The 21,699-nt window shown below is 42.5% G+C and overlaps 1 protein-coding gene across 1 annotated transcript in view; it reads left to right on the forward strand.

Moving 5' to 3' along the window:
* Positions 1-2,460: 2,460 nt before the first annotated feature.
* The window catches only part of smarca2 (SWI/SNF related BAF chromatin remodeling complex subunit ATPase 2), a 45,816-nt gene continuing 26,577 nt past the window's right edge, over positions 2,461-21,699 (forward strand). Inside the window, exons 1-18 of the mRNA XM_028413560.1 lie at positions 2,461-2,584; positions 3,428-3,679; positions 3,933-4,062; positions 4,399-4,797; positions 4,899-5,000; positions 5,838-6,090; positions 6,863-6,989; positions 8,375-8,548; positions 8,773-8,946; positions 9,122-9,292; positions 9,573-9,623; positions 12,809-12,939; positions 13,648-13,705; positions 13,917-14,014; positions 14,333-14,480; positions 17,124-17,287; positions 19,259-19,325; positions 19,401-19,511. Of these exons, the coding sequence (XP_028269361.1) occupies positions 3,446-3,679; positions 3,933-4,062; positions 4,399-4,797; positions 4,899-5,000; positions 5,838-6,090; positions 6,863-6,989; positions 8,375-8,548; positions 8,773-8,946; positions 9,122-9,292; positions 9,573-9,623; positions 12,809-12,939; positions 13,648-13,705; positions 13,917-14,014; positions 14,333-14,480; positions 17,124-17,287; positions 19,259-19,325; positions 19,401-19,511 (2,592 nt within the window). The 5' untranslated portion in view covers positions 2,461-2,584; positions 3,428-3,445. The remainder of the gene's footprint in view (positions 2,585-3,427; positions 3,680-3,932; positions 4,063-4,398; positions 4,798-4,898; positions 5,001-5,837; positions 6,091-6,862; positions 6,990-8,374; positions 8,549-8,772; positions 8,947-9,121; positions 9,293-9,572; positions 9,624-12,808; positions 12,940-13,647; positions 13,706-13,916; positions 14,015-14,332; positions 14,481-17,123; positions 17,288-19,258; positions 19,326-19,400; positions 19,512-21,699) is intronic.

A 21,699-nucleotide genomic window follows, 5' to 3' on the forward strand; every position in this document is an offset into this window, starting at 1 on the left:
TTTTTTACGGAGGGCTTCAAGGTGAATGGAAGCCGCAACCACTAGTCCTTTCACTGACAAATGACTGCGGCCAAGCCCTTTCCTGGCTCAGTGAATCTGAAGAGGGTGGCGGCTTTCACCACAAACTTAATTGGGTTTGTTTATTTGGGTAAAATTTACATCCAGGAACCCTGTGCGGCTCCTTTATGAAGACATATAAGAAAGGGCAGAATTGTTGAGGAGGGGAAGTTAGGATCAAAGTTGAAGTGAGCAGCTTTGTTTATTGATCTGTAAGCTACAGCCCATTCAAATGACGAGTGGTTAACCCTTTGTATGTCTCACAAGGTCACCGAAGTGTCACAGACAGACAGCACACAAGGAGGCTAAGATGTAAAATGACACACGGAGGCTTCAGCTCAGCACAATGTGCTCAGATTATCTATTTTTTCATGTAATTTTACCCAAAAAAACCCTGTGAATATATGAAGATGTTTCCATCCTTAGTTGTAACCTTTGTTTTAATCAGTCCGGACAGAATACAGTTGATGTAAATGCAGACAAATGATGCACTGTGTGTGGAAAACACACAGAGAACAAATACTGGTTCCACTGACTTTAAACAAACAAATATCCAGTAAAAAAACAGCTTAAACGTTTCATAATGAAAACAAAACACAGCTTCTTATATCAAAAACATGCAAATGCAGCTTTGCTGAACCTGTGTGTTATTTGCATAGTTTGCCTTTGGAGCTCCAAAATGCTATCATCAGACTCACTAAGTTAGTGTATGTAAATATGGGCTGGGGCACTCAATCACTCCGGACCTGGCATGTTTGTTTAGAGCTCCGTGTGTGTGTGTGTGTGTGTGTGTGTGTGTGTGTGTGTGTGTGTGTGTGTGTGTGTGTGTGTGTAACTCACAGGTGCTTCTCTGTTGCAGCTGCAGAGCTGCAGAGGATTGAGGCATTTGCTGGACACTGCCTCCATCTTGTGTTGTATAAACAGACTGCAGATGTTTAAGGTTCCACAAGAACACGTAATGTTTTTATCATATATTTTGTAAACTTGATGTTAGCAAGCATGCTTACTGTGGCTCCAAAGTCTTCATAGTTAAGCATAAAAATAAGTTAAGGGGATGTATTGAGTGTAGGATAATGATGGTCTTAATCAGTGGTGGAGGAAGTACTGAAGCCTGGATCTTAAGTAAAAGTACAATTACCCAGCAAAATATATACTCGAGTAAAAGTAGAAGTGCTACATCAACAATCCTACTTAAGTAAAAGTCTTAAGTACTTTTAAATGTACTTAAAGTATTCCATTGCAAAGGATCTGAACAGGTTAAAATAATCAAAGAAATCATCTCAAATGAAAATGGAGCATGTGTAGTTAATGTCCATGTTCAGTCCAGAAGCAGCTATGGACAGGTCTGTGTGTCATGAGGCAGGCTGTGGGCATCAAGTGAACAGAGAGGCTGCTGATAACAAACAGGCATTCAGCATGTTTACTGTGTCAGTGTTCCTGCTGTAGATTCATGTTGTGATTCATGTTCATCAGACATTCATGGATGGACCTGTGTTAGCAGACAGCAGCTAACTAGTTAGCTAACTGAGTCAGAGCACCGGCATCATGACTGAGGCTCATTATAGAAACACAGCTGGCAGCGTGACACCACCTCCATGCAGAGTCTGACCTCTCATCAGTCCAGCACTGTGTTCATCACATGGAACAAGGAACTACAGACACTGTAGAAATGTAGTGGAGGAGAAAGTATAAAGTATGCACTATGAGTTTTACTTAAGTAAAGTAGAAATACATAAAAAATGTACTTAAGTACAGTAACTAAGTACAAATACTTTACGTTACTTTCCACCACTGGTCCTAACATTGTATTTGGTCACAAACCTGAGTCATAAAAATGTGTAAAATTGTGTGTAGGCTACTAAATGTACTAAAAGTAAATTAAAAGTGTCATTATGAAGCAGAGAGGATCTGCATAGTGTGTTTGTGGTACTATGTTTTATGCATTTTGTGTTAGTAGTTGTAGTTTTGCATGTAAAATTATAACTGCAAAGGGCAGTTAGAACATTACATTAGTCTTAAATGTAGTATATAACATGTAGATTTATGTAAAAGCGCAGGTTAAACTTAAAAAGCTATAATACCTACTTAAAAAAAATCAAGAAGATTTTCTATTATTAAATGTATGATGGTAATGTTGTGCTTTCCCAGCTGTATAAATAAAAGGTTGCTAGTATAGTACTTTATATTCCATAAATAAGGCTTTAAATAAGATTTCTAAGCTCATAATAATGAACTTTTATATTAGTACAACAGTCATGGCCTCTTCCTAAAGTTACAGCGATGGTTACGGAACAGACACACACCCAGAAAAACCCAATATAATATGACGTGGATATCAGCCAATCACAGTTGTAGAGAGGCGGGACTTCCGGTGACAGTGACAAATCAGCAATGGCGAAATGAGGAAAACTAATACATGTCAGCAAAACAACACCGAGGGGGAGTGAACTTATAGACAGCAGTCATATTTTGAAGAAACATTATTATAATTCCATCTAATTGTGTGCAGTTTCACATCAGCAGAAAGGTAAAAATGACTAACGCCGCTTCGTAGTTGATAATAATCACCATGTAGCCCGACTCGGCGCGCTGCTAACTGTCTAAACTTTCTGACACGGACACAGTTCACTGGGTACAGTCTGAAAACAGGAGGAAGCGCCAGTACTAGCTAGCAGGCTGAGCTATAGCTAACGTCAGCTAGTTAGCTGTTAGCTAAGTTCCCTTAACGATCGAGCGAAGCGGACAGCTTTAAAACGTCTCAATTCTGTATCTATGTGACACCTCGTGTTTCTAAATGTGGTCTTAGAGTTAAATCGTGCCTCTTAAAATGTTGACAAGGTCACATACGGAAGCTAACTTTTATCTGAACTTTGATTTTTTTTCCTGCATATCCGTGATGTGATGGCCACCAGTTTTTGGGGGAAGCCATGATCCAATCAGAGTGGCTTCTACAGAGAGATAGTTAACCGAGCTAGCACAACTGTAACTGTACAGGGCTTGTCACTAAACAACACAGACCCGTTAATGCTGCTGTCATATTAAAGCTAATCTACGCAGCGCTGTTTATTACGCAGCTTGCTTGTAACGTCTTTATTTAACAGCTGTTTTACAGTCTCGCTATCTAGCTGTCATGTACACGAACAGCACAGTATGTTGTAGCTACGTGACTTTCTGAGAGGCTTCCAAGTTAGAAACCAATCAAAACACGTCACCCTGCCTATAAACACTGTAATGTGTCAAAACATATGCTCATTGAAATGCCAGAAAAACATAACATCCCATGCATTTTGTTGAGCATGTTGTAGTCATCTGAGGATATTAAATATTTTAAATACTGATATTAAAATGTTGTTTTTTTTTTCTCATGTAGCAGTCTGGTATCCAGTAGATGTCCACCCCTTCAGACACGTCAGGTGGTATGTCCCATCCTGGCCCTTCTCCTGGGGCAGGTCTGTCCCCGGGGCCCATCTTGGGCCCCAGCCCCGGTCCGGATCCCTCACCAGGCTCTGTTCACAGCATGATGGGACCCAGCCCGGGACCTGGAACACCTAATGCACCTCATGGCATGCAGGGCCAGGGGCCAAGCGATTACTCTCAGGATAACATGTATCCCATGCACAAGGTACAGCGTGTGTATACTACAGTTAACTGACTGTTGGTGTCACTGCTGCACAAGGAAAGTGTTGTAGGTGCTATTTTAGACAACTGTTACACCTTCAGCAAGGCAGTTTAAATGTTTATGTTTTTATATTTTATTCTACATAACCAGTTCACCATAGTTGTCATTTGCTGCCTTTCAGTTGTATACATTCTATGTTTAGTTACATTGTATGTACAGTGCATTTGTCTTAATCTAAAATCTTGTCTTTTTTCAGCCTTTGGAGGGAATGAATGACAAGACGATGGCAGAGGCGATGCACTTTGGTCACATGAAAGGTGTGGGGATGAGATCTCTCCACAGTGGCATGGGGCCTCCTCAGAGCCCTATGGATCAACACAGCCAAGGTGTGTAATCCCTTATTGTTTGGAAGGAAAGCAGAAATAATCACTTGTGTTTTACAAATTTAATTTACAGCTTAATGACTTTAAACCTTAATTAGTGTTTTAAGATAAATTGACCTCAATATCTGCAGCTTAGAATAATCCCTCTTTGCTGTTTATGTGATTATTTCCTTTCAGACTGTTTGTTTGGACACTGATTTTGCTTCAAAGAGTATGTAATTAACAAGAAAAGATGCTGTGATTATAGGAAAAGAGTCTAGTTTTGTCATAACAATATTAATTTTTACTCTGGAATCCTTTTTCCAAATTTATATAATACCATCACATGTCCTCTTATAGGATACATGTCTCCCCATCCATCACCCATGGGAGTCCATGAGCATGCATCTAGCCCCATGTCGGGGGGTGGAGGTGGACCTACGCCACCCCACATGCCTGCTTCCCAGTCAGGCCCCATGATCTCCATGGACCCCCAAGGAGGCATGGCCAACATGTCCAACATGGGCCAGCAGGGACGAGGCCCATCGACTTTCAGTCCGGTTCAGCTACAGCAGCTCAGAGCTCAGATTCTGGCTTATAAGATCCTGGCCCGTGGGCAGCCACTGCCTGAAAACCTCCAGCTGGCTGTTCAGGGTAAAAGGAGCCTACCCACAATGCAACAGCAGCAGCAGCAACAGCAGCAGCAGCCTCAGCAGCAGCCACAGGCACCAAGTGCTAGTCCTTACAACAGGCCTCCAGGTAGAAAGATACAGTTCTACAAACTAATGCTATCATTATTTCTTAAATTGAATCTTGCAGCAGATATAATATTATGACATATATTGTTGTTGTGTTGACAGGTATGCCAATGCCATCTATGGGTGGTCCTCAGTCCAGTCCCTGCCCAACACCAACCATGCAAGGACACAATCAAAGCACAGCACCCAAGCCTTGGACTGAGGGTAAGTTACAATACACAGTGATGAATATATAATAGCAAGACGGGCTGCAGAGTTAGCCATGTATTCGGTCCGGTAGTGCTGCACTGGGTTTGACCTTCAGCATGTTTCATTCCACACATCATAATCCAGCCTGTGAGTGAAAGTGAGGGTTTGAGGCTGACCTCGCCTACACACAGCCTGCTGTTTGATCTATAGTTTTATTCTTCTTCAGCTTCTCTTTAAATGGAGACTAAAGAAAATCCTTTGATGCTGCAAAGCGTAATGTGGAAAGATGCTGCAATCCAAGGTTGCAGCATCTCTCGCCACCGGCTTTGAAGGTGCCACATTATTTTCTGCTGCAAAGAAGGACATCATCCAAGACTGTGCAATTTAATATTTCACATCCTAACCAGGAAATGTGCAGTTCAGTGACAGCTAGTTAGAAATTCTGGCACAATACTAAATTCGATATGTTGCTGGAGAGTTGGCTGAGTAAAAAGTTTTTTTTTCTCTTGTGGCATAAAAATTGTATTCTCTGATTTGAAGCAGGTTTTATACCATAGACAGTAGACACAATATCTTCTAGCAGCATTTGCCCTCATGCCAGGGATCAACAACAGTCCTTCCCTCTGTCTATCATACTCTGTTTTATCACATTCTCTCAGTTCTCTGTACTCACTGGGTTGCATGCTCATTTTTATTTGCTAACTTCCTACGACCCGCCTTGTAGTAAGTTTTACTCCCCACTGAGGTCATAACACCAACGGGCTATGAAAGGGACTGACTGAAAATTTAGTCCCCAAAGATGCTTGTGATTGGGGGATGGACCCATTAACCAACACCGCTTTTACTCTCCAGGCCAAGGTGGTGAAAATCAAGCCAATGCGCAGAAGCTCCTCACCGCTGTGCCCAGTGGTCGTCCATCTCCTGCGCCACCTCAGACCCCCGCCATGCCAACGGGTCCCATGCCAGGCAGCTCAGCGACCCCTCAGCCTGCTGGGCAACAGGTATCCCCGATGCTACAGATGCAGCAAAAGCAGAACCGCATCACGCCAATCCAGAAGCCTCAAGGCTTGGACCCAGCGGGGATCTTGCAGGAGAGAGAGTACAGGTATTTATCACAGTGCTGGTCTCGCCATTTGGCATCCTGCGGACGTCAACGTGTACCCATCTGAAATGCATGTACGGCATTTATCAAAAAAATAAACTGTAACTGATGGAATCTTCTTCACAAAATCAAAGATTCTATAAAAGAATCTGTACTCCACGGCACATGTGACCAGCAGTCACATGACAAAAAAAATCTGTGTGCGCCTGACTGAAATTAACAGAATGAAAAACGTTTATTGTCAGGCCACTTGGAGCCTTTGGTAAAGCTGCTGCGCATACACAATCAGTGTTATTCCCTGTCTCCTCACAGGCTGAGCAGTCCAGCCCTAAGGCTTGTTTTTCTTTATATAAATTCAAGGCTGTTGTTTTGACCGTATCGCCCTTATTTTCCTCTGATGGTCCTTGACAGTCTGTATTGGTCAAGAAAAGCTTAGACATCAGAGAGAACCATGCTGTGCTCACCTTTTCTTCCCGCTTCACCCATCTCACAGTGCAGTGCATTGTAATCATTTATTAATTAAAATTTGAGATGGACAGTTGTGTAAGCAATATTGGAGCTTATTTCATTTTATTTTGAGTATATGAAACTACTAATTTTACCTATTCTATACTGACCTTTTGCTTTTTTTAATCCTACTTACATAAATGTAACCTAAGACTAACTGATTGCCCACATTTGTACCCAGAATGATGTTATTGTTCCAAAAATATGTCAGTTTTCCAGATGCTTCTTTGTCACTGCTGGAATGAATATCTCAATAAATGCTTCTCAGATTGCAGGCTCGGATCGCACATCGAATCCAGGAGCTGGAAAGTCTGCCGGGCTCCCTGCCTCCTGACCTGAGGACTAAAGCCACAGTGGAGCTCAAGGCGCTGCGTCTGCTCAACTTTCAGCGGCAGGTACACAACAACAGCTGCCATGTTTCATGTTTCACGTGACTGCATAGATGGAAAGCCATAGCTAGTGTGACTCACGGTTGAGGGAAGTGGGTTCAACGTTGTTATCGCTGACACCGGGTCAGGACACCTACTGTATGAGTGCTATGTATGCGCAGGCCATTTATGACTGAGTCCACACAGTAGGTGTTAGTTTTCTGCCTGCGCGTTGTTCTTTATGGACTGTTTTATGACAGGTTGAGCCAAAGGTGTTGAGAGTGTTAGAATAAGATTTCCACTTATTTGTATTCAGTTACATTAAGAGGCTTGTTCTTGCAGGCCAGTGGCATTTTATTATGAATTAACAAAATAAAACCCTATTCTGAGCCATCTGCAACCTTTCACTTGTAATGATATATGCTATGTGCTTTTTAATTAAACATTCACGGTCACCCCTTATTCAGCTGATAGTTTCAGATGCTTCCAAAGTGCGGTGACACAATACAAACATTTGCTAAAACAAATGTGGACATTGAAATGGCTTTTAGACTTCTGTGGCTAGGCTGTGGGGCCATCTCCTCCAGCCTGTGCCACCACTGTCAGTGGTTTCAGTATATTGATTGTAGGACATCATTCAAAGGTTTACTCATCCATCACACAAGTGTTCTCCATGCTCATGATGTCCTATGTATCCACTTCCTGTTCCACCCATGGGTGGCAGTGTTACTTTTACACCACAAGAGTTGTTCTGACAGAATACAAGTATTGCAATCAATCATCCATCACAACACATCACACACGCCCCCGATCTGTTGGTGTAACAGGCGAATTTCCTCCCGGGGAGATGCATTTTCCTCCAACACCAAATCAAGGACTGCAGGTTCAGGTTTCTACGCATAGTCGTGTTGCATGTGGACCCGGGCCCCGTGGGAAAAGACCCAGCCAGCAGATGTTCGCATTCAAGCCCCAATCCCAGGCCTGCCTCCAGGGTGGGGCCCCGTTTGTGCCATACCAGGCGACATAACGTTGTAAATATTTTTTTTTTTAGTTTAGCATTTTTTAAAAGGTTTTTAAAATACATATTCTGCACGTAGAAAGACTGAGATAGCAACTTTAAGGCAGTGAAGTTTTCTAGGATATGGAGTCCAATGTTGGAGCATATGAAAAATGTTTGTACTAAGGACTTTGATACAAAATGAGTGGACTAGCTAACCCATATGGATGTCAAACTTGCCAGGATTTGGACTTGGACATTCAGACCACACACACTTTTCCCAAAGTCTGGTCATCAGTGTCTAGAGGTGACTGTGAAATCCAGAGGAGATGCAGTTTTTGTGCCTTCTGCTTCTGCTCGTTGATCAAAATGTGATTGCAAAATAACTTGTGGTGGCATTTTTTTTTCTTTCCAGCTGAGGCAGGACGTGGTGGCATGCATGAGGCGAGACACGACCTTGGAGACTGCTCTTAACTCGAAGGCTTACAGGCGCAGCAAACGGCAGACGCTGAGGGAGGCCCGCATGACAGAGAAGCTGGAGAAGCAGCAGAAGCTCGAGCAGGAGAAGAAGCGCAGACAGAAACATCAGGTGAATCCACAAAATGAAACACAAAATAATGCCCCTAAATTGAGCTGCACATCGTCCTACCTTGTTGATTTAGGAAAAGAAAACACAAAAGCACACAGATCTTAGATGTCAAAATGCTGAAAACAAAATGACAGTTTCCCCATGTTTGTCGGAAATAGAAAGAAACAAGGTGCAGTCTCAGAAATATGTGTACTTAAATATGTTTTTAACATGTTTTTTTTTAGGAATATCTCAACAGTATCCTTCAGCATGCTAAGGATTTCAAAGAATATCACCGCTCAGTTTCTGGTAAGATTCAGAAACTCACCAGAGCTATTGCAAACTGGCACACCAACACAGAGCGGGAGCAGAAGAAAGAGACGGAGCGGATTGAAAAGGAGAGGATGAGGAGACTCATGGTAGGTACTGGTAACTAAAGTCATAGGAAAGAAATGAATCACATTCCCTGACATGTATTCATGGCTGCAGGAGTTGATTGAGCATGATCTGAACCTTCATTTCCTTCATTTGAAACGATCATTTTTGCCATTGTGTTCTCCGCTGATAACAATCTTGTCACTATCCATCAAACAGGCAGAGGATGAGGAAGGATATCGGAAACTTATTGACCAAAAGAAAGACAAGCGCCTGGCCTACTTGCTGCAGCAGACTGACGAATATGTGGCCAACCTCACTGCCCTTGTGTATGAACACAAAGCTGCACAAGCAGCCAAGGAGAAGAAGAGGAGGAAGAAGAGAAAGAAGGTACGGATACGAAAGGTCATTATTTCAGAGGGAGAGGTGTGCTGGTGGGTCAGCCAGAGTTTAAAAAGGACCTTTTCCCCCCCAGGGCTTTTACTTTATGTGGCTCTCGCCTAGTATCTGTTTGTGCTGTCTCTACCTTCTCTCAACTCTCAGACCTGAAATAACTTTGGATTTTCACCAAAAAAGGTGTTTCAGTCATAGTACAAACACACTGATGCACAGACCAACCCTCCTCATGACCATCAAACACCAATCTGAGCTGGTTTATGTGTTTGTCTAGAAGGTGGATGGAGACGGTGAAGGCACCAGTGCCATTGGACCGGATGGAGAGGTAAGCTACAATCATTATAACACCCCCCTGAACCCCAAGAATACAATGGTCTATGAGATATACAACCAAATTTAAGTGTGATATTTTTTCCACTACTGCTTTTTTTATGTTTAATTAAACTCCATTTGCTCAAACTAAGCCGTTTACATTTTGTAAAGGGTTAGGGTTTTTAAACACGCCCAGGAATGTGACAAGAATTCAGCTTGTTTTGGTCTGATCTGCAGGCTTTCTGCGGTTCTTGTAGAGGCTCTTAAAATGGAAATAGGTAAAACTCTAAAGCATGTTGTTGTTTTTTTTTTCCCCCAAACACAGCAGGTGTACGTTTGGCTTCTTTAAAAAGACCAGATTTGAGCAACTTCACAAAATAAAACATCTTCCTTCTGTAATTAATGTTTAAACAGAGAACTGTTTATCATGTCCGCTGCCCCCAGGCCGAGTCAACGAGTCAATGTTTCTGTTATTTTTTGTGTCTTTTTAATAGGGATAACCGATAACAATAACCCATAACTTCCTGCTTCTTGTAGCCGATACCGATAACAAACAACAACAGTTCCAATTCTTCAAATGAACCTTTATTGTTATTTCAAGTTAGCAAAACTCTGTTAACAATAAAATAAAGGGTTCTACAGAACCAAAAGCCTATGGCTGCTTTAAATGCACAGTTACTTCTCTGAAATCCAAATAAATGAAATGTGTGACTGTCAAATCAGTGTCAACGTTAACCCAGTCATATTAACAAGTGCATGATATAATACAAATGTAATGCACTCAAATCAAACATGTAATTGATAAATTTACAAAACAAAAAGTAAAAAAAGTGCAATCAATGCCTTTTAAAGAACAGAAAGCATAATGGCAGCTTCTGCCTAAGGTTTTCCTTGTAAAAGAATTACATTTTTCATCAAGACAACAGGCTTCCCTAATCTTCAAGTTTGAATAGGCCATCACTTCAGAGCAGAGGAACAAAGTGCTTTCTTTGGTCTTGCACTGATATACAACGGAGAGTGAAAATGTGCATTGTCATACATTTAAGTCTGGGTGGATCAGGGGGAGATTTTTATTTATGAAAAGTAACATCACAGTGTTTTCACATCTGCTCGCTGTCGACGCCAGTGCAAGGGGCAGAGAGGTATTTACGTGCAAGATGGGCAAAGGTTGGAAAACGGGACTTGTTGCTTCTCCAGTCTGGGCTCATGGGAAGCGTGGGCCCAGCGGTCTTGTCTCTAGTCAGCTAGTGTCCATTGGTTTGCGCTCAGAGTTGCATGGTAGCTGATAATCTACTCCATAAACTGCAAGCGCTCTCTTCTGCTGCAACAGGCTCCTCAGCATGTAAAACGTGCTGTTCCATCGCGTGGATATGTCTTGCTGCAGCCGTGCTGGTTTCACTCCTAGTCGTGTCTGTAACTCCGCCAGACGGGAGGTCGGACAAATTGACACACACTCAGATATACTCCTTTGGCTCAGCAAAGCCTCGTTTACAGCCAGCTGTAAACTTCCGCAGAACACTTAGCGCAAATTGCAAATGCATCGTCTCTCTCTGAAACAGTGGAAAAGTCTGTTTGTTACCAAACCGCTATAAAAAACAAAGAAGAAGAAGAAGAGGGCCGAGGTTAGGAGGGCAACAGCCAATGGCAACAGCCCTTTTCTTCTTCTTCTTTGTTTTTATGGTGGTTGGCCATGCAACAGCAGCATGTATCGTGTACTGTAACATGTGCGAAATCCAAACCCTTTAGGTTTACTATTATGGGTTCTATTTTATCGGTGAAAATTTTAATGATCGGAATTATCTGAATGACGTCATTTTTTTTCCAATATCGGACCGATAATTGTCGGTGGCAATAGATACTTTTTTAATATTTAACTTTTAATACAAAGTTGTTGTGATGATATTTATCGCTCCAGTTCCAGTACCAAATTAATCACGTGACTAGTGACGTTTGAACCACTTAAGTGACGTTCAAAGCAGTTGAGTGCTTTGAAGTTAATAGTGACGCGCATGTATACGAGGACATGCATTAGGTGTGCTGCCTGGAGCGTTGGCTGTTGCCATAGTAACCGAATGTTTGCTCGTATCAAAAGAATGAACTCCGACTGGAGAAGCTGCCTCCCCACTCTTTATTATGTGCTCCACAGCGAGAAAGGGAAACATTACGACAGCGAATTCTCCTCCAGCAGATATGGGAAACATTTCCACTCAGCTGAGAATCTGCGATATGTTTAGTCAGTTTGCTCTCTACGACCTAACTAAGCGCTGGAAGAACTTAACGCAGGTGGATTTGCACAGACATACATTTAAATGGTGAAATTGTCCGGTTTGTTTGTAATATTTTTAATTAATTAATATTTTTTATTTAAAATTTTGCTGCTGTTCTACAGTATGAATGAAAACATGCACATGATTTGTCAGTATCATTTTAGAACAATGTGGCGATTTAGAGTCAAAAACATGTAAGTGCAATTGTCATCAATTAATCGTCAAATTATTTATCGGCTAAATGCCACAATTAAAAAATCGTGATTAATTTTTTTTGCCAATATCGCCCAACGCCTAATGAGATCAGATCCAGGTCGTTCTGGAGTAGAAAATCTCTCGGGGCACGTCTTGTTGACAGAAGCAAATGGACGATCGTGTAAATAATACGACAAAACCTGTCAGACATCAGCAGGGTTTGTTTTCAATCGCAGCTTCCAGCAGCATTTAATTGCAGCCTCCGCTTCTTTCGAGACGTGCAGAAGCCTTGATGGGCAATTTTGGAAGATACGCGCCTTTAAAAATTCCCAGCAGTTGTTTACCTTTACAGGGACCCTTAGAAGGCTTAAATGTTGGGTTCTAGCAAAGAGGTTGAAAGTGGGATTCATTATCCCTACTCAGGCTCTAGTATAATTTAAATAGCTGAACCGGCAAAGATAAATCTCTTAGTTTAGTTCCCTTCGAGTTGCTCTGATAACTTCTTGTCACTGTGATAAAAGTGAGGCTCTCTAGAGACAGTGTTCTGGATAGTTCTAAAATCTACATGAACAGTAAGATAGTACGATGTATACCGATTTACGCATTAGATCTTAAATGCCATAATGAAAGTATAAATTGTTATGTTCAAAAAGTTTGACATTCATTGACCCTTTTCAAAGTTTAACCAACATTTCTATCTTTTATAATCCTCTCTGTGTTTGGTCTGTCTTTGTAGCCCATGGATGAGAGCAGCCAAATGAGTGAATTGCCAGTCAAAGTGATTCAGACGGAGACTGGGAAAGTTTTGCAGGGAACGGATGCACCCAAATCCAGCCAGCTGGAAGCCTGGCTCGAGATGAACCCTGGGTGAGGAGGCACATGCTTGGACAGAATCGTCCCTGTGATGTTATCATATCATTTGTTTTGTTTTTTAAAGATAGAGAAGTAGGTTTCCAGGGACTCTGCTGTTGGCACTTGTTTTTGTTTAGTCAGAGTCACTTCTAATATTCCTGCTAACAACCTTTTTTTTTTCAAGCCTCAGTGCTGACAGCTGCCACCACTATTCATTCATGTTTCTAGTCAACATTCAGTTTTGTGCTGTCACAAAGTGGCACCCTCTAGATTAATGTTTAATGTCAATGTGGAAAAAATCCAAACCTGAGAGTGGGAGGAACACTCCGTGTCCTCTGAGGAGCTACTGACAGCTAGGTGTGTGTTTCAGGTGTTGCGACACGGGAGGTGAGTGGTTGGTGGTTCATCCATTCACCTGCCATGGTTTGTCTTTCCAAACATCCTTCAAGGATGACATACCAGATGCTTCCATTTGAGAAACCATCTGAGATCCCCTGCTCTGACGTCTCTCTGCTCCATTTAAACACAAAATATATCCTGCTTCTTGATGGGAAAATGAAATTGCTCCCATAAACAGTCTAAATTGCAGGAAAACAAAGATGATTGTCAGAAATGTGGACTTCTAGCTGCAGGAAATAATCAGTGGTGACTTCACCTTCACCTTCAGCTGCTCTCTGCTTATAAAAGGAAATGCTCTAACTGGTCTTCCTGTGTTTAAACCAGGTATGAAGTCGCCCCGCGGTCAGACAGCGAGGAAAGCGGCTCAGAGTTCGAGGAGGAGGTCAGTGATGGTCTTAAAAATATCTTTCACAGTGAATGATTTCTGAAACGGCCTCTTATTCAAACTCTGCTAAAAGGGATTTAGCAGTCACAGTCCACCAGGGGGCTGTAGCTGTATACGCTGTTATCCTCCTAATTGAAGCTGCTCTCTTCTGTTCACTTTGCTGTTGGTAATTCCTCAGTCATTTATTATCAACTTTTTATTTGCTAAGGAGGACGATGAGGGGTCCAAAGCAGAGACAGAGGAGAAGAAGATAATCGACCCCAATGGAGACGAAGTGACTGTGAAAGCTGCCAAGCACATCATCGAGTACTGTATTCCCTTTCTCTGTTCAACTACTAACTGGCAGGAGTTGGTGACAAACAGAAGAAATATTAATTGTTGTTTTTCAAGCAGGCGCCTCTCTAAACTAACAAATGAAGCTCTGCTAGTCTTTGTATTGAGTCCAGACCTCCAGAGAGGCACCAGGAGCTCAGTCTGTCACCAAGCTGAGCTCCCGGCACCACAAGAAACATCATTAAAATCAATCTGACAGAGTGCAGTTCAGTCTGGGATGGGATAGACTCTAAGACTCTGTGTCTCTCTATCTCTCTCTCTCACTCTCTGAATTGCCACGCACACGTTCAGGTCAGCAAAACAGGATGTGGATGATGAGTACAGTGTTCCTACTGGACAAACCAGCTCCCAGTCATACTACGGTGTGGCCCACGCTGTCATCGAGAGGGTGGAGAAGCAGTCAACGCTGCTGATCAACGGCACCCTCAAGCACTACCAGGTACACACACACACACATTTATAACAGTGTTTTACAGTTACTTTGTGATACATTTATTATTTTACAAGGTTATTTATCTATTCACGTAGACATTTTCGTTCAGTGGATCCTGTTAAAGCAGCATTTTGAAGCCTTTTCTGAGGTAGAAGAACAACTTGTACTTGACGTAATCACTCAACATGACAGTAATTCAACAAAGCCACGGAGGAGAGGTGACTGTAATGGATTACTTCTGCCTGGAAAATTGAAATTGATTTCAAAAGCACTTCTTAAATGAATCCAGTTTCCAGTCAGGAAGGAGTTCACAGTCAAATCTATTTAGAGGAGCGGCCGTACAGTGTGGTCGTTAAGAACCCTCTGCTGTTCCCCAGCACTGTGGCAAACTGTGCTCAGTGGTTTCAGAATTGTTTTTCCTCATCCCCCGCCTCGGCTGCTCTGAGATTGTTAATTCGTTAATTTGATCTGACCTCAGTTGTCAGTAGAACCACCGGGAGAGTGAGCGAGCACAGCTTAGCTGTTCTTGGGCAGCTTTTTTTTTTGCTGAATGTGGCCCATTCCTGTCCCTGAGAGACTAATTTGTTTTTAGTGTTAGATTAAACTTTTATTTACTCTTATGAAACTTGCACAAGGATACCTCTTTCTCTCTACCAATTATTTCAATGCCTTGGCGCCAGCGACATAGCTTGATGTGCCAGAGAGTTTGTCACACAGAACCATCTGGTAGGCTGCCCCAAGGAGAGAGCAGAAATAGTTTCAGAAGAAAGCTTGGCGTGTGATTGGATGAACCATCTGTCAGTCACTGTCAGTCACTGGGTAATCAGGTAAAATATGGAGTATGTTTGTCTATAAAAGGCAGTTTTATTAACTTCATTATTATCTAAGACCTTCAGGGTCAGAAGGCGGGGTCTGTGGTTTGGTCACAAGCATGAAGCTTGAGGTTTTTGTGTGAGCTTGTGATGTTTGTGATGGCTTTTCTTTCAGTTTAAGTTTTTAAGTTTGCTTAGACTAAAGGAAAACACAGTGAATATGTCTGGTATTATAAGTAAGTTTCTTCAAATTTGCTACAAATATTCATTTGTAAATAAACTGGAACTGAACTGATAAAGAGTTTAATGATCAAACTACAACCCCAGACAACTCTTTTTGATCATAGCATAGGAGTTTCTTAACCCATCACAAAATATTCAAAATAATCCAGTGATCATATGTTGTCATTTTAGCTTTGAAAGATCTTACTGCTCTGAGACTCCCAGTGTATTTTTCATGTCATATTCATGTAAAGTTCAAGTTAATTGAGTTATAATTAATAATTTCTCATCACATGATCCTTGATAGTGTCATTATATTGTATTTAATCAGATTAAAGTTGTTCATTTGGCGTCATAGAAGCAGATTATAAATTCCTCAAGTGAATAATAACTAGTAAATTATTTTAATTGGGTAATTAAAACAATAATTACCAACAAATGTTAAAATGTAATAAGTCTTTTAGAATGTGAAGAGTGAAAGTCAGCTGCAGCCTTTTTTTTTATGTTGTTCAGTAGCAGTGAAGATGATCCCGCAGCAGGATGCTGACTTCAGGCTTCTCTGTTTTGTGATGACGTCTGTATGTATTTATGCAGTGTTTCTGCTGCACCTCTGGACATTCACAGACTCTTAAAAAAAGCGGAAACAAAGAAAGGGGAGGGAAAAAGCAACCCCCTCTGTCCTTGTCTGTTCTCATCACGAGGGTATTCTGAATGTTCCTAACCCTGTGGGGAAAAAAAGGGCCACAGGCCGTCACGTGGTCATGGATGGTGCGCCCGAGTAGGCCGAGGACGCTCCATCATGTTAGTCGAGCCTAAAGACAGTCGTCTGCTCGTCAGTGTGAGTCTGTGATCTTGTATTTACCGAAGGGGTAGTAGATGGCTGCGAGAGATGCATCACAGCAGCTGAGGAACTGGCAGTTGTGTCCGGCTCATTTTTTTTCTTCCAATTAGGTTGCAGTCTTAGCGTTCTTCTGATTTATGGTGTGTCGGGCTTTAAAAGAGATATGGTGGCTGCTCCAGAGGGAAATACGGAGAGATTTCAGCTGTGCAATAATTGGATCAATTGTCTGCGGTTCCAGCATTAATCCATGTAACAAACTGAAAATTGTCAACAGGAATTTACCGAAGCTGTACATTTATATCAGCTATTTTAGCCACAGCCCGACTGCTTTTTCTGGAATCCTCTCCGCCGACAGACATGCTGTTAACTAACATGCAGCTCCTAATTGGTCCCCTTTTCTGCTGCCAGTGCCCTCCTGCCCTTTCCCACCTCCTACAGTCTGTTGCTGATTGTTTTTCACAGGCAAGCTAGTTGTTGTTTTTCTACCACACTTAGATACCCTGAATATAAAATGTCACAGTGGCAGTGAGATCAGAGTGCATTGGCAAAGCTCAATATGAAAAACAACTCATTTTCCGCCCAGGTTTGTACAAGTGGGAAAGCCATTTAGAAACTTTTTGCATGGCATGAATTCACATCTAAAAGTCTCTTTGACGTGCCATTGGAAAAGTAGCTTGAGGCTTTTTTCCGCCGTGCTGAGGGGAAAGGACAGAAAAGTGGCGTGCTCTCTGATGGTACGTGTTTGTGTCAAGCCTTTATTTCTCTGTTTTCCAGATCCAGGGTCTGGAGTGGATGGTGTCCCTTTACAACAACAATTTGAACGGCATCCTGGCTGATGAAATGGGGCTCGGCAAAACCATCCAAACCATCGCCCTCATCACCTACCTGATGGAGCACAAGAGGCTCAACGGCCCCTTCCTGATCATCGTCCCTCTCTCGTCAGTACTCCTCATCTGAAATGTTTCACACACTGCCTTATGTATCCTCAGAATACTCTTAAGCACCAGGCGATGTGTATGCACAGCTCGGTACAATGACTTTGAGTGATTAAATTACTCTGGTTTTTGTCAGGTCGTTTACACTCATCTGGACAAAAGTATTTATTTGGCCTCAAAAAAGGGGGATAACATGAAGTGCCCTCATCACACAGTGCAGAAACAAAACAGGGCCTATTTTGCTGTTGATGAGTGTTTTTCTGCCTACTGCTTTGAAGGAGACTCTTTCAGCTGCTCACACCTGGAAAAAAGTGACAACAAAATTGTGACTAGCAAAAGAAACAATTTCAAAAAACCAAAAGTAAGAATCGGTCTTTTTCCTGATGTTTAGTTGGCATGACCAACTTATTCTCTGTTTGTATAAAGAATTTGAAGTGATTAATCTTGTTACCATGGCTCCTGTCAATCAGGAGGATATTTTAGGCAGCAGGCCAGCAGTCAGTTTTTGAAGGTAATGTGATGGAAACGGAAGTAAAAGGCCAAGCAGCAGGCTCTAAGAGAGACTTTGACAAGGACCATTATGATGTCTGGATGACTGGACTAGGGCATCATTAGTATCCATCGAAACTGTTTCAAATGGGGTGGCCTGGTGATGGGGTCACCTCTGTCCATCACATCTGCAATGTAGGTGTCAGGACTGGCTTTGGTTTAATGAATCACAGGGACCCTCACCGCATTTCTGAAGACCTCTCCTGGTTCGGTTGTGTCTTTTTTTAGGCTTGGATATTCACAGAGAACACATGTTGAGCGTGGACACATCATAGGCTAGCTGGCTGCTAGCTGTAGCTGCTAGCTGGCTGCACTGTTCTCTAGACATAAATGCACCCCCTGACCTTGATCTGTTCTCTACGTCACTGCCGTCACGCTGCTTCTGCTTTTCGAAAATGACATGTGCTATAGGCCACATACATGACTTCATGGGGCGTTGTGAGTGTTATACTGGTTGGTCCGATGGCGGTGAGATTTCAATTGATTGCTACAGTGAGTTACAGATTCTCTACATTTCTTCTCTCCCCTCCCTCACTGCTGGCCTTGACCAGCCTTTTTTTTGTGGCCAGCAGTGGCTCAGTGGTATAGCAGGGTTGTCCAGTAACAACCCTGCTATGGTGTATGGCGCTCTTTGCTGGGCTGCCTTAAGCAATTTCCCCATTGTGGGACTAATAAAGGTTTCAAATTTAATTAAAAAAAATTTAATACAGTTGAAATAGCCCGCTGCTCAGCACTGAGGAGGTGCCCTGATGGATGGACGATGTTGGGAGCCATGTCAGAAGAAATTTAAAGTTGAAAGTTAGGAGTAGTTAAATGTAATCTGCAGTATTTTAAGTTTTCTAACAAGCCCAGCCGTCACCAGCAGACGGCGGGTACATTATCTTTAAGGTCCGGGGTGGCTGTGACTTTTTTTTTTGTTGTTTCTTCAAACGTAGCTGATGGAAGCTCCCTCAGTGTTCATGCACCTTTTGTAGTAGTTATTCTTTGAACCTAATTAGTTTTTCCTTTTTTTGTGATGGTTTGTAACAGCAGGTGCTCCAGGATTAGAATTCTGAATGGACACTTGGGTTCCAAGTCAAACAAAAGCTCGGCGGAGACTTAAATCTGAGCTCAAGGACATATTTAATATGCACAGTGAATAAATGCAGAGGAAAGCCTAAAACCTCTTTTTATCGTTGTGGTGATCTGCCCTGGATGCAGAGGTCTAGTCCTGAACAAAGCCCTCTGTAGTAAAAGTTTAAAGCCGGCACACATCACCACTGAGGTCACTCCTTTTCCATCTGATGTTTATCCTGCTAATTATGTCGGAACCTTGATGAGAGCACTTGGCTCTTAATCCAGTTGACGCAGCGCTGAAGTCACAGAGTAGTTCAAGTGCAGGTTTAGACGAGTCATTCAGCCTCTTTCTGTATGTTTTGTTTCCAGGACTTTGTCGAACTGGGTCTATGAACTCGACAAGTGGGCGCCGTCAGTGGTCAAAATTGCATACAAGGTAGGACAAATTCTCCTTATTTTCATCTTAGACATTGTGATTTAGGTTTGGCTGACTTGCCTCTCCCTCATGTAGGGCACCCCCGCTCTGCGCCGCGGACTTGTGCCTCAGCTCCGCAGCGGGAAGTTTAATGTCCTGCTGACCACCTATGAATATATCATCAAGGACAAGCACATACTGGCCAAGGTGAGAGAAATCAAAGTTCTGGCCCTGGCGTTATGATGGAATGTCTGGATGACACCCTGTGGCAACATCTGAGTCTGTGAAAACACATTCTTTAAGGTCACTTTACTGCAGATACACAGAAAATAAGCAAGAGAAAACATTGAATTAATGTGTTTCCACCCACTGTTTGGATCTGCTGAATGTTCTTCAGTCAGAATTTTGATCCCCACTCTGAAAATGCACACGTTGAAAGTAGTTCAGAAACACATTGTGGGTCTTTGTCGAGTTTTTGGAGCAGTAAGCCGAGAGTCTGTTGAAGTACCAGGGACACACTGCAGAGGACAGCTGCATAATTATGATCTTGTAATCAGGGGCAAGAGAAGAGGTTTAACAGTGGGACCACTAAAAACACACAAGTGCAAAACATTTGAAGCATGCGAGTCAGTTCTTTTCTTTGTTCCAGTTACACTCTGGCAGCAGCACATGTTATGAGGTGCGATTGATTTATTGACTTTTCCGGGGACTTGAGAACATTGCACCACTGTGCTCGATCTGTCTGGTTGTAAATTAATGCACACGCTCAACAGTAACTGGAGAAAGACCCTGTCTGATGTTGGTACTTGCTGTGACCTTGTGTTTGGGCAAAAAGTTGGATCAGAACTTGTTATCTGAAGACCCTGCTGCTGAAATCATTTAACAAATTGTCTTAATTAAAAACTATTTGCAGTTACAACATTGTGTGATGGCAGCCTCACAGTCTGAGACTTTTAAAAACTCCAGTGCTATCAAGCATACCAAGGACTAAACACATGTGTCCTAGTGTTTAGTCCATTGACAGTAAAAACTATGGACAGAGCTTCCGTGACGTCCCCCGTTTGTTTCTGAAGAGCCGTTCTGAGGCTCGGTGGGAGGTTCCAGGACGTTGTGATGACCGCCGCCATGTTGGCAGCGTCATGTCCGCCAAAACTCCAAATATGGACAAAAAGGGGGAGCACGAGCAGGGTATAGGGGGGTGGGCGATCGTGCAAGCAGGAAACTCACGTTGTGATACGTCAACTGTCTGTCACTCAAGCGGCAACGCCCATAATTATGCGTAATTTTAAGTCCGAATACAATTGAAACGAGTGAGTTGTAAAAAAATTCACCCCCCCTACAATTGACACTAGAAGAGAACCTATCATCTGAGACCAGAGTGGTTTTTTGTACCAGGCTGTAAACATGTTAATTTCTTTTTTTTTTTTCGATAAGGTTCATTTGGTCTTCACCTATTTATGAACTATGATAGAATTCTTTTTAGTCAGACCAGTGTTTCTTGTGTTTTACCTTGACATGTTTCGACTACTTCCTGCAGTCTTCCTCAGAAGTCACATGATGTTACGTGACGTGTCTGCCAGCTGATCTTATGCAGGTTGTGGCGCCATTCTCCCACTACTCCAGGTAGTGGGGGAACAGCGCCACCTGTAGTCCGGCTTCCTCATCGCTGTGTCCCAGGTGTGGGACAGCAGTCTGGTCTCCTCAGGACAGTGTTCCAGGTGTGGGACAGTGTAAAAGTTCCCTCGTCCCGGTTCATTGTCCTATTGGCCCGCTTCCTTATTTCGATGGCTTCCTTAATCCACCGTTTGAATTTGTTGTCCTAGTTTCCGATCACTTTTGCCCCATCCCAGTCCATAATGTGCCTTTCTCTTTTGCAATGATCCGAGATTGCTGATTTCAGGTTTTCTTGTTGTGCTTTCTGTTTTGTTGCCCTTGTGCTCATCCCAGCTGATTCCTTTTCACATTCTGTTTTATGTTCTTTTTTCCGTGTGCTGAATGATCTTCCTGTTTCGCCGATGTATGTTTTATTGCAGGACAGGCAGGGTATTTCGTATATGACGTTGCATTTTTTGTCCGGTTCGATCTTGTCTTTGGGGTGCACCAGTAGTTGTCTGAGTTTCCGATGTGGTTTGACGGGTGTATTGATGTTGTGTTTCCTCATTGCTCTTTGTATTTTTTCCGTTATTCCACGGATGTAGGGGAGTGTCACCATTGTTTTGTTTTGTTTTTGGTTTGTGTTTCTCTTTTTTTCTGTTGTCGATTTGTTGTTTTCCTTTTTTGATTGCCCACATGGGGTACTGGCATTTTTTAAGGCCTTTATGATGTGTTTTTCTTCCTCCTGTCTGTCTTGTGGGTCTGTGATCATGGTGGCTCTGTCGAATAGTGTTCGTACGGC

The sequence above is a fragment of the Parambassis ranga genome, chromosome 9 (assembly GCF_900634625.1).
Source record: "Parambassis ranga chromosome 9, fParRan2.1, whole genome shotgun sequence".
NCBI lineage: Eukaryota > Metazoa > Chordata > Actinopteri > Ambassidae > Parambassis > Parambassis ranga.